Raw genomic sequence first — 12,549 nt, 5'->3', positions numbered from 1 at the left:
AAAACCTCCTGTTAATGGGCATGGCTTAACCCCAGGAGGTGAGAGCCTGCACGGATCCAGAGCAGAGCAGCCTGTGAGGGGGAGGTACACATTTCAGGGGTTTTCTCTCTGCAGCACTGAGCCCAGTCTTCAAACTTACTCCCTGAAGACCATTATGCACTCCAGTGTGAGCAGTTTTAAATTTCCCAAATAGCTGACTTAAATATTACACTTTGAAACAGCCCTTTAAAGTGCAAGTTTAAAGGATAGCGTGGTGTTGCATGTGAAGGGAGCATGAGTGTAAAGTATTTACAGTTCAAAGGCTCAATAACCACATCTCCATCAGAAACACGGGATGAATAGCTTTCTTATGGCCAATACACAGGAAACAGTCTCGTGCAGAGCAGCAGGCTGCATATTTCAGTGTTGTTTCATAAGCAGATGGAAGTACTTTTGTTTTAGAAGTTCCTTCAGTTGCTGTCTTGGAAGGCGCTTTTCATGAGCACGTACTTTTGACAGGTAAATTGATGCAGTGAATAATCACTCTCAGAAATTTAACCTGGCAAAGGTACCATTTTAAACTTGCTTCTGGTTCTAATTCTGCAAAGTACTGAAGTCTGGAGGTGTTGAAAAGCACCTGACAGTTTACAAACCAAAGGTATGAAGACCCAAATGTTTCCTTGAATTTCCAATGTCAACACAAAGCTGTTGTGGTTGGACAGAGAAAAATAAGGGAGTTCCAGATGTTTACATGATGAGGGATTGTTTCTCTCATAGTCCAGGGAGGGTGAGGCAATCATGAACATAGTCCCTTGCTAAGGAAAGCAGCTGTGTGTATTTTTAATGCTCACACACTGTCCCACCTTTCCTGAATCACTTCAGCCTTTTGGAGCTGGCTCCCTAAAGCCTTGCCCAGTGTATCCAGGGGAGTGTGGAGCCCTGCTGGCAGGTGTCGGCTCCAACACCACAGGTTAATCTCACTGAGGAAATGCACCTGTAAGGATCAGGTAACCTCTGGTTCGTGGGGCAGGAAATACTACTCTGTACAGGCTGTGACTCCCTTCATTACAGTATTTTGCATGTCTGGGCTGACTGAAACTGCTCTTGTAATCTGTCCTTTGTAGTTCAAAGCTTTAAAATTAAATGTACAAAAATTCAGCATAAACAGGGAATAATTTTGAAGTACTAGAAAGAAAATAGAAATAAAAGAGACATGGGCTTATGACAAGTTACTTTATGGGAAAGTTTTTCCTTGGCTGGAGAGAGTTGCTTTCCTCACTGTTCTCAGTCCATATCAAGTCTGCTCCTGTCCCAGAAGTGGGGACAGTGTCAGAGAACTTGCTCAGGATCACCACCCCACCCTGTGGTGTTCCTCAGAAATGGCAAAGCTCACTGCAAGCCCCAGGAGCCAGGGAACCCTCAAGTACAGCTGCCCGCTGATAAGTCTGTGCATAGCTTTGCCACCAGCACCTTCATTTATCACACTGGTTTTCATCACCTGATATTATTTGTACAGTAACTCTGCTCAGGAAGCCTGGGCATGCAGCTTGATTGTTGGCACTTAGTTCCACGTGCTGCTGCTGTAAATGTGAGCTGTCTCATGTGGGTGCCAAGCCTTGGTCTGTGCTCACGGGAGAGCCTAATGTTTTCTACTTAGGTTCACAAATTCTAAATGTATTCTCTGAACGTTATCCAGTATTCACTGAAAACTCACACAGTTTTCTCCAGAGTGTTTGACACTGAGCTGCTGGTTTTGGATTAGTATCCTGGAATTAAATGGGCAGAAATGCCAAAATCCAACATTTCTGGGAAAAAGGAACTTTCACATCTAGCAAAGACCAGCTCTAATGCTTCTGTTTCTCCAGGTGTCTGCATGGGAAGTGCACGGCGGCCGGTGCTGCTTACACCTGTAAGTGCATGGAGGGCTACACGGGCATGTTCTGTGACAAGAAGAACAACTCCTCAAACCCCTGCAGGACTTTGAAATGCAGCCACGGGCAGTGCAAGGTCTCGGAGCATGGGGAGCCCTACTGTGAATGTGACCCCGGCTACAGCGGAGAGCTCTGTGACAGAGGTAGGCTTGGCTGTGCTGCTGCATTGTTGCTTTACACCTGATTTACACCTGCTTTACTGCTCTCTTCCCTGCCACTCAGACTTGGGGAGGAATGGCAAATAGAAGATAAAGCTGAGCCAGCCTCTGCAGAGCAGTACAGGGAGAACAGAACCACATAACAGTAGGTGGCTGCTATCACATAGAGAAACAGGGACATGGAGTGAAGAGTTTTATTCTCTGTCTCCTGAATCCTCAAGGTTTGCTGCTCTTGGGATTTGGGTGGGATGTTTAAAGAGCTTTATGTGAGGTTTATCCTCAGCAAGCAGGGATCAGTTATTTGCACTGCTGGGAAGGGAGGTCTTACAAGGAGGAACCACTCACCTGAAGTGGCATGAAAGATTCTCCTCCTTCCGCTTCGGCAGGTTTCCAGGGCAATCCCACAGATCATGCTAGACTTTCCTACGAGGGCAGAGGCCCAACTCTTCTGCCCTGACCTGAAAAGACTCCCTGGAATCTCACTGAGTTTTAACTGCATCCTTTCTGCCTTTTTTTGTTCTTGTCCAGAAGGAAGGAGCTGGATTATATTATTTTTATTTAGGTTGTCCCTTTCCTGTGCATGAACCACAGACTTACTAAATTTTATATACCCATCACCAAAATGTATCTGGCTGCCGCACAGGGACTGCAGAACTGCACAGACACCTTCAGGTATCCCAGACCACTAGTGTCAACACAGAGCAGGCTGACCTTTGCTCCAGAGAAGCAGACATGGTAAACTAATTCTTATTTTGCAGGAGTGTTGCAGGACTCGACACTCAGCATTCATTAAAACACTTCCAGTCTCCTGATCAAAGCTAGCAGGCCTGCTTGGCCCCAGGCTTGCACAGGATATTACACATTTGTGTACACATGCTCTGTTTTGGTGGCAGGTACAAAGCAGTAAAAGATTAAGGTTCTTCTCATGCCATCTGTTTGTCTTGAATCACATCGTGAACCCAGGGCCACTCGCTGATGTGCAGGGACTATCTGGTGTGAAAAACATGGTCACTCCTGTGAAAATTTAAAAAGTTTAATAAAGGACAATAGGGGACAAGGACCACGAAGTAAAGGCTATTACAGCCACATTCATCTTGGCACTCAGCCAAGAGCACCCTGTTATCCTTGGGGATACCCCTTAAACACCTTTTCCCTTACATCAGCCTGTTGCATACACATAGACCCTTATGCATAGTAAACTTTCCCCCAAAGTAGTTCACATGTTCCAAGAATTCTGTAGCCTGGCTCCTCCTTGGATCCACCTTTTCAGAACATGCAGATTCCTTGGCTGTGATATTAGTCCATTCTTATCACCTCCAGTTTTTGGAGCTTGGCCACTGTCTTCAGACAGTGAGTGCTGCTGGCTGGCAGATCTGTACAGGTGTGCTCATCCTGTGTTCACTGGATGTTTTCCCATCCAAGCAGGAGTTTTAACACAAACATACTTATATCAGCTATTTCACTAAGCTTAATTAACAACAGAAATAAAACCTATATCTTTATAACAAAGTTACTTTAACACTACACATTTAAAATCTGTTTTAATATTTGCAAAAAGCCAATATTATAATATGCATCTACAACATCTGGCAAAATAGTAACTGTCGTAGCTGGGCGTCCCCAGCAGGGTAATAATGAGCATTGACTCCATGATTCTCAGAAGGCTGCTCCATCACTTTATTATACTACACTTACTAAGAAACCCATCGCCCTTACAGACAGTCAGGACACAGGCGGACCCAATTGCTCCTTCAGTCTAAACACCATCACCATGGGCCACTTAAGAAATCACCCTTTGGTAAACAAATCTCCATAACATATTCCACAAGTGCACAACACCAGGTGCAGCAAGTGAAGATAGGAATTGTTTCTCTTTCTTCTCTCTGATCTTCTCACAGCCTTCCCCAGGACGATGCCTGGGAGAGTTGTGTGTTGCTCTCTGTGGCCAGAGAGCTGCCGCCACAAGTTAGCACATTTTTGACTCCTTTCCACCTCTGTTGTCCCAGCAGAGAACCTCTGCCAAGGAGACATCATTCGAGAAGTGGTCCGTAAGCAGCAGGGCTACACCTCGTGCGCCACGGCCTCCAAGGTGCCGCGCCTGGAGTGCCGCGGCAGCTGCGGCGGCGGGCAGTGCTGCGTGCCCCTGCGCAGCAAGAGGAGGAAATACTTCTTCCAGTGCGTGGATGGCTCCACCTTCACGGAAGAACTGGAGAGACACGTGGAGTGCGGCTGCTCAAAGTGCTTATAAGCCATCCTTCGGTCTCTCGCCACTTTAATCGACTCAGAAGCGTTATCGAAACGGGACCTATTTACTTGCAGAGTGAAGAAGAAGAAAAGAATTATTAAGTATATTGTAAAATAAGCAAAAAATAGAACTTATTTTTATTATGGAAAGTGACTATTTTCATCTTTTATTATATAAAGTATCGCACCACTTTGGGTATATGTATCATATAGTGAGCTATTTTTACCATGAAACTTTTTTAACAGTTGTAAGAAAAAAAAATTCAAAAGCTAAAAGGTTAAAAAAAAAATTATATATATAAAGAAAACATAGCCTAACAGGAGAAATGTGGGGTGACTTTATGTGTATGCACAATGAACAGACGTAAAGGTGTTCCAAGGACCCACTGCCAGACTGATTTGGGCTGAAGAAAGCTCCGAGGCCCTGGCTGGGAGTTCCAGGTGAGCAGATCCCCACGACTGACTGCATCCAGGCACCCGAAGAGCCTCCTCAGCCCCTTCTCTTCCCAACACTGCCGACGCTGGTTTGCTCCTGTACAGTGGCCCCGCTTGCTGTTCATGAACTGGTTCCCTGGAGCACACAGGCACTGCCGTAGCTTGAGGCTAATTACATTATTTGACTATTGTAATACTATAATACATTTTTTGCTGTGTATGTTGTATTTATCTGTGTTCATGTTATATTCTGCGGCAACTGTATCTATAGAGCACAGGCAGCTTTATCCAAAAGAAGGGTGCAAAGGGAAAGAAGTGGAGAAATTTATGTTGCTTTGGGTAATTTGGGGGCAAAAATGTGAAATAAGTGCTAAGTGATGCCTAATAAATGACATAGTACTTTTGTGTAAACTCCTCAGCTATGTTATTTCCCAAGTTTGTGCCTTCTTGCTCCCAGTCTTGAGCCCTTTTTTGTATATGAAATGTAAGGAATGCACTGCTACATAGTTTATCACACCTTGACACTTTAACTTGCAAAGGTTGTAAAGAGCATGAAAATACCGCAGGTGCCAGAAGGCACCTGCAACATATCAGCTTTTACTGCCACTGTCACTTGAGCCAGGGTGTGAGCTGGGCCGTGGCTGCTGGCTCTGAGCAGCTGCCTGCCTCCCCACGGCTTTCCAAGCGAGCAGAAGTTGCACTAAATCCATGTGAAGGTGTTCAGCCGACACCTGTCCTGCAGCAGAGGTGTCACAGCTCTGCCCAGTGCAGCCTGACCTGCTCACCAAAGCTCCTCCACCCGCTCCGTGTCCTGCACTCCTGCCTCCCCAAGGACCCCCACCCACCTCAGCTGTGTTCAGAGCAACTGCTGAGTAGGAATTGGAAATCAATGCAGGGATGAATTCTCACTGTGGATGTGAGGGAAAAATTGACTCTGGGAGTGAGTTTGATTTTTGAAGGGTTTTTGACAGGGCTGCCTTTCAGGGTCAGGACATACATGCAAAGAGCACCATGGATACCTTGAATTTTCTCTTACTGTAAGTTTCAAACCTCCCCATCAACAACTGTTCTATTACAGTTCTAATACAGTATCCTGTCTTATTTCTTTTTTTCTCTAATGGAGTAAGTATTATGATCCTTACTTCAAGTTCTCTGTCTCTAAGGAAGGTAGTCAGAGATGCTTCCTAGCAGCCATAAAGTCCTTCTGGGAACGCTTGCTGGTCTCACCAAAAGGCTTTCAGATCCTTTGACTTGGGCTTTGGAAGGATGCACAGAATGTAACCCTGCCATGACAAGTAGAAATGTTTATTTCCCACTAAAGCAGAGAGACCGTCTAGCTATAACACAGCCAGAAAGCTGTAACATGCTTGTTGCTCTGCTATGTCAGTCTCTCCTTAACTGCAGCAGTTCATTCACATTTCTGTTATGACCAGAACAATGTGAGCAGAAGGGACATAACCAATTTAACAGGCATCTCAAAAAATCATCAAAATAAATATCAGTACTGATATTTATGGAGCTGGCAATCAGTGACACATGAAACAATCACTACTTAATGTGCCAGACTCTGATTGATACAGTACAGCTCAAAAGCCAGGGAAAAACTAACCCTGGTTGCAAGTACTGTGGACTGCTTTTTATTTTTAATACAACATCAGCAGCTCATAGCAGCTGGGGTTTGTGATGTATGACAAAAATCACCTAAACCACAACCCACACATTTTAAAAATTCATGTAAGTGACTGCAAACACTTGTACAAATATGTGCCAGGCACTCTACTACCATTAATGTTTCATTCCTGCTTAAAAACATTTGAATTTCTAAAGAAGCAGCTGCTGTGGTGTCAGGCAGAAGAAACCCAGCCTAGCAGTGGCTCACCAGCCTCAGATTTTTAATCTGGACTGCCAAGGCCTGGAGGAACACAGCCCCTCTTGAACCTGTCCAAAGCTGTGCTCACTCTGTCACTTGAGCAGCAGCACTGTGACAAACAGAGTGACATTTACGGGTGGCCTCACACCTGCTGCAGGGTGCTCTGAAAGCAAAGGCCTGGCAAGGCAAAAGCCATCAACATCTTGTTAACACATCACTCTGGGATTTACTTAATCCAAGCCTTGCAGCAAAGGGACCAGCAGCAACTCAGCAAGGCCGGCCCTGTTCCTGGCCCTTTTCTGTCGTGGCACTTCAGTGTTAAATGTCAGGATAAAGAACTAAGAAAATATCTATTTTGTAACCAAATGATGCAATTTTTGTATTCTTTTAGGCAGCACTTGCCACGGGAGAGTGATGCTTTATGTCCATGATTCTCTGACTTGCTGTAGAATTATTTTAAGAAGAAAATAAAAAAGCATTCAGATGTGCCAAAAATGTGTGGTTAACTGAAGTGTAATTAGCTCTGAAAGTTCCTTTGTAACCTTGCCTAATGTTACAATCGATTTCAAGAACTGTGGGTACAATGCAGTAGTTTTTACCTCCAGAAAATTTTAATATAAAGTGAAGAAAGATGCTTACCCTTTAAAAATGGCAATGCAGACTGGTGTGAACTGATGTATTTTATTATTAGATTCTCATTGTGATGTAAGTTTAAATAAATTGTTGGGTTATGGAAGATTGTAACACCTTGTGATGTAGATTATTTCTCTGTGTATTCGAGGTATTGAGTCCAACCATCAGTGTCCACAGGAAATGATGGGGGAACTGCAGACACTCCTCTTGGACAAAGTCAAAGATCAGCTGTATTTAAAGGTGGTATGTACACTAGTTACCAATTTTTGTGGCATCACAGCCTAGTATTTTAGGAGTCTTACATGCACAGGCAAATTAAGCCACATAGTTTTTGATCCTGGGCATTTTCTTTAATTAAAATCTTTATTTGCTACATTTTTTAAACTGTTTGATAAAGACCTGCAGCAAAACCACACTCATTAATTACTGTTAGAATAAATGAAGACATACTGGGAAGGGAGCTGGAGGAGGTAGGGCTGAGGAAATGGAAGTCACAGCCAGCCGTGGATGGAAGGGATCTTGTGATGTCCTGACACACATGCACTCCAAATCTGCTGCCACACCGCTGTAAATGATTATTTGATATTAGTGACTCAGCAGCAACAGACTTCTGCTGTTCATTGCATTCCAGCCTTAGCATAGAATAAAATAAAGCTCCCACCTAGTCCTCTGCCATCCCACACCCATGCCCCTGTGCAACACTCACATATTGCTAATTATGCTTCAAACTATGGCTCCTAAGAGTTGCCTTTGCAGTTCCATACAAAACTGGTGGCAGCAGTTAGCCAATAAAAACACTCAACCTTAATGAGCATCATTAAGTTTGAACTATGAAGGTTAATTACATAATTGTAGTAGATGGCAGCATTTTCACCTAAAGCAAAGCCAGCTGAGCCCACTAAAAAAGCTAGCAGGGAAGTGTTCAAAAATGTCTGGGTAGCAGCTGCCCTGGTTTGCTCAACAGTTTATTTACATTGCTGTGGCTGTGCAGCTTGGGGGTTTCTGAGCAGGCACTCAAGGAACTGCAGCCTGAGGATGCAACGCTCCCGTTTGTGCTTCTGCTTGCACTGCCCCAGGCACCGCTTACCAGCTGTGGTACGAGGCAAACAGTGCTGGAAACGTCTGTCCCACGTTCCTTTATCTTTGTGCTCTCTAGTCGGCAGAGAATAGTTGGATGGAGCTGCTGCTTGCATGGTAGTTGGCTGCGGGGTTTGCGTTGTTTTCTGGGGTCCTGTCACTTCTGGTCTCTGTGACCTCTTTTAGGAGTTACCTCCCCGTTTCTGCTCCAGCTCACACCAGGCATCCAGGCGGTTCCGCAGGCTGGACAGGCGGAGTTGGCTCAGCTCTGCCGAGCCCAGCGTACTCCCGAAGCCTTGGTTTAAGGCCCAGCGAGAAGTCACACTGGCATCGTTCTGTGTGCGCGCTGAGGATGTTTCCTGGTGTTGTCCAGATGTGCTTCAGAACGGGCCCCGCAGCTTTCGAGGACGGCGGAGGTGAACGGGGTCCGCCAGCAGGTGGCGCCGCAGGGCGGCCCGTGCCGCCCCGGATGGGATGGGAATGGAGCGGGATGGAACGGGACAGGATGGGATGGGGATGGAACGGGACAGGATGGGATGGGATGGGATGGGGATGGAACGGGACAGGATGGGATGGAACGGGACAGGATGGGATGGAGATGGAACGGGACAGGATGGGATGGAACGGGATGGAACGGGAAAGGATGGGATGGGGATGGAACGGGACGGAATATTTCAGTGGAAAGGGACTCATAACGGCCATTTGAGCAATTCAGGGCTGACAGAGTCACCGCCCGTTGTTGAGGGCACTGTCCAAATGCCTCAAGCACTGCCAGGCCTGGGGTATGACTGCCTCTCCAGGAAGCCTGTTCTAGGCTTTCCACAAAAAATGCTCCCTGATGTTCTGTATAAATCTCCCGGTGCAGCACTGAATCTTTCCCATGCCTGCTGTCTGGATTCTGGAGAGAAAAGCTCAGCACCTCCTTCTCCATGTCTCCTCCTCACAGGAAGGAGAGTGAGGTCACCCCTCAGCCTCCCTCCCTCCAAAGCAGACAAGCCCAGAGTTCTCAGCTGCTCATCACAGGAGTACATGTATATGTGATACACAGATTTTCTAGGAAGTTTTAAATAATAACTTCTCGGGTTTTATTGATCCTGAGCCACCAACCTCTTAGCATTGCTCACCTGTGATGACAGGAGTCCCTGGTGTCCCCACAACACGGCATGGGATCACCATGGCTATGCCCCAGGAAACTGCATGAACTGGCAGCAGGACAGCCCTGCTGAGCCCCAGGAGAGCATGTGAGACCTGGGGGTCTCCAACACTTCGTCAGCACCATCCCTGGCAGCAGGACAAAGCTCCATGTGCTGGCATATGGGACAGTTTGTGCCCATTGACTGTGGCAGCCTCAGGACAGAGGTCTGACGTCAGTGTCACACGGCTGCTGTTGATGTTGATTATTTCCATGCTAGCACCTTATGGAATAACAACTGATTGTGCTCTTTCTACCCCAATTCTGCTGCTCACGCACACTGAGATAAAAGCACTGCGTGCCTGCAGAGTTCATTACCCAGCAGGGTCTCCAAGCTGGCAGGCACACACCCCACAGCCTGTGACACCTCTGCTCTGTGAAGAAAGCACAGCTGCTCCTCCAAGCACCTTCACCCTCCGAGAGCCCTGCAGGCAGCAAGAAACTCCTCGGGCATGGAACAGAGCATGCAGGCAGTACAAGCAGTAGCTGTCAGTGTGAGGAGCATCACTTCCCCGTGATGCAGGGGGCACCCTGCAGTCTCACAAGGATGAGGAACAGAGCTGGTGTGAGACTTGCACAGCTTTGTATCTTGTTCATACGTGATCTCTTGACCTTCTCCTCTCCCGGGGCTTCTGAGCTTTCAAAGTACAGTGATGCTCAAGGTCGTCTAGGGATGACAGTGCCTTCTCTGAATTGTCTATGAGGTTTGTCCCCATGGCACAGGGAGCACTCCTTTTCTGCAAAAATAACTTTTTACAAGGTTGTGTCTTATCTGGGGAGGAAAAGTGCACATCCTACCTCTGAGGTGTGGGAGGGAGGAAAGCAGGTAAATGACTGTTCAGGGGATAGCTCAAAACTGACAGGAATCAGGCCATTTTCAAAGGTCCAGCTCTCCAGCTAACCTTCCATCAGCAGCATCTAACCAGCTCCTCTGCTGGAAGAAGGGGGGATGTTCGGAGTGATGGTGTTCATCTTCCCAAGTCACTGTCACATGTGATGGAGCCCTGGTTCCCTGGAGATGGCCGAACACCCACCCACCCATGGGAAGCAGAATTCATTCCTTGCTTTGCTGTTCTTGCATGCACACCTTTTACGTTCCCAGTTGAACTCATTCCAAGAGTTTTCTCGCTTTTACCCTTCTGTTCCCTTCCCAATCCCGCTGACAGGGCAGTGAGGGAGTGGCTGTGAGGGGTTTGGCTGCTGACTGGGGTTAAACCTCGACAGGCAAAGCCTCAGCCCTGCCTTTGACACTTCTTGCAGAGCAAGGTTACAGGAACCAAATACCACAAGGTAATTTAGGTGGGGACTTTGCAGCACACGAGATAATATCAGGCTTTCACCTAGCATGTGATAAGAGCAGGCACAACAGGCAGTTCTTACAAAGCAGCTTACACTTCCTTAATTACACACCAGCATATTTTGCATCTCTTAACCTGCCCCAGTTTCTCCTGGTAATGCACTCATTGAACTGTTGGGGGATGGGGGGTTTTAGTATTTTTCTTATTTGCTATGTTGAGGTAAACACCAAAGTATGATTTATGGGACCAAGACACAGACTAAGTTGGTCACACCAATAAATAAATGAATTTCTTATATAGCAATGAAACAATTTTAATTTCACCCCAGTAATAACTGATTTTTAAAAAAAGTCCTTGCCTTCAGGTATATAATTCATATAGAATCCTCTCATCTTGTTTGATTACCCAAAGATACTGCATAGTACTTTAGGACAATATTTATATAAGTGTGTGTGTGTATATACATATTTCTATATACACACATTTGTATTTATATAGCTGATCATATATTCACTTTCAGATTTATTTATTCTTACTTAGGGGCTTTTCCAAGCAATGTGTTGACTGACATACAAATAACTCCAATCTAAAAGTGCTCATAACTTATAAATCAATTGCTCTGAAAATTAATGAGCGTACTGAGCCTCTCACAGACCTGTGTTAAACTTTCAGTTTGAGCTAAACCTCAGCTCTGAGATGGACTAAAGATAGCTGAGCATTGATCTCAGTTTCATTTTTTTGAGGTTTTATTTCACATATTTTGTCTTAGCTGTGACATTCAGATAAAACACTGCAGCTTATTGTGAAAAAAAACCCAAAACTTCAAATTTGCTGACTTTGTTTTTAACTGAACAGCCGTTAGCTCATTCATTATCACAGAGGCCTTTATCTATTCCAATTTTTCACGTGGGGAGATGAGTTAAGAGGGTTTGCTTGACACAATAGGTAAAGTGGGCATTCAATGCATAAAAATTCAGAACTTGCTTCTAAAACCCATGCACAAAATATGCATTTTTGTCCCTGACAGAGTCCGAGGCTGGGAAAGCAGTCAGCGAATCTGCATTGCTGGAAAGGGAGAGTTATGATTTCCTCAGTAAAGGCTGGGTCAGGAACTTCTCTGCCTGTTCCAAGACAGCAGGAATCAGACAGCTGTCAGGCTGTACACTATGTTTTTTCTTATTTTTCTGCATGTATATATTTATTACCAGCACTTCCCAGGGATGGTATTTCATTTCCTCTAGAGTTAGAAGGTGTGTAGGAAACAGTCAGAGTGTCAATGCTGGGAAAAAATGCCTCAGAATTAAGGTAATAAAAAATCTCCCTGCAGATCTGTTTTCCCCATCCCCACCAGAGATGTCTGCAAGACACCGGATAGCTCATTTTGCACCAAACATTCCACACTGCAGTCTGGTGACAGGCAGGAAATTAAAGACTCTTTTTCAATCACTGTGTATATTTATGAGCAAGTTAACTTCCAGGTAGCAGCTAAATTCTTGTATTCCCTAACATGTATGTAAATGCTTGTTTTTAATGTTTCAATAGTAAACTACATTGCAGTGAAAAACCACAAAACCACACCAAAATTTCCTCACTTTAAGAGTAACACACAGGAATTTCCACAATTACATGTAGCTTACAGAAAGAGAGAAGTTCTGCAGCCTTGCTAATACACTGAGAACTTCCTTTAAAGGATGAAAAAAGAACACTTAGAAGACTTCACAGTAAGTTTTCC

General features: G+C 45.3%; 1 protein-coding gene across 2 annotated transcripts in view; it reads left to right on the top strand.

Annotated features, from left to right (window-relative positions):
• SLIT3 (slit guidance ligand 3) overlaps positions 1–7,267 on the top strand; it is a 471,830-nt gene extending 464,563 nt beyond the window's left edge. The window contains exons 36-37 of one of the 2 annotated variants that reach the window (XM_041397819.1): positions 1,845–2,053; positions 4,078–7,267. In XM_041397819.1, the coding sequence (XP_041253753.1) occupies positions 1,845–2,053; positions 4,078–4,316 (448 nt within the window). In that variant the 3' untranslated portion in view covers positions 4,317–7,267. Of the gene's footprint in view, positions 1–1,844; positions 2,054–4,074 lie in introns of both variants that reach the window. The other variant, XM_041397817.1, reaches the window with a different exon arrangement.
• Positions 7,268–12,549: the final 5,282 nt, after the last annotated feature.

This window comes from Onychostruthus taczanowskii, unplaced genomic scaffold, assembly GCF_017590055.1.
Source record: "Onychostruthus taczanowskii isolate IOZ18803 unplaced genomic scaffold, ASM1759005v1 scaffold14, whole genome shotgun sequence".
In the NCBI taxonomy this organism is placed as follows: domain Eukaryota; kingdom Metazoa; phylum Chordata; class Aves; order Passeriformes; family Passeridae; genus Onychostruthus; species Onychostruthus taczanowskii.
Note: the sequence above shows the minus strand (reverse complement) of the source record. Positions and strands in the feature narration are given on the sequence as shown.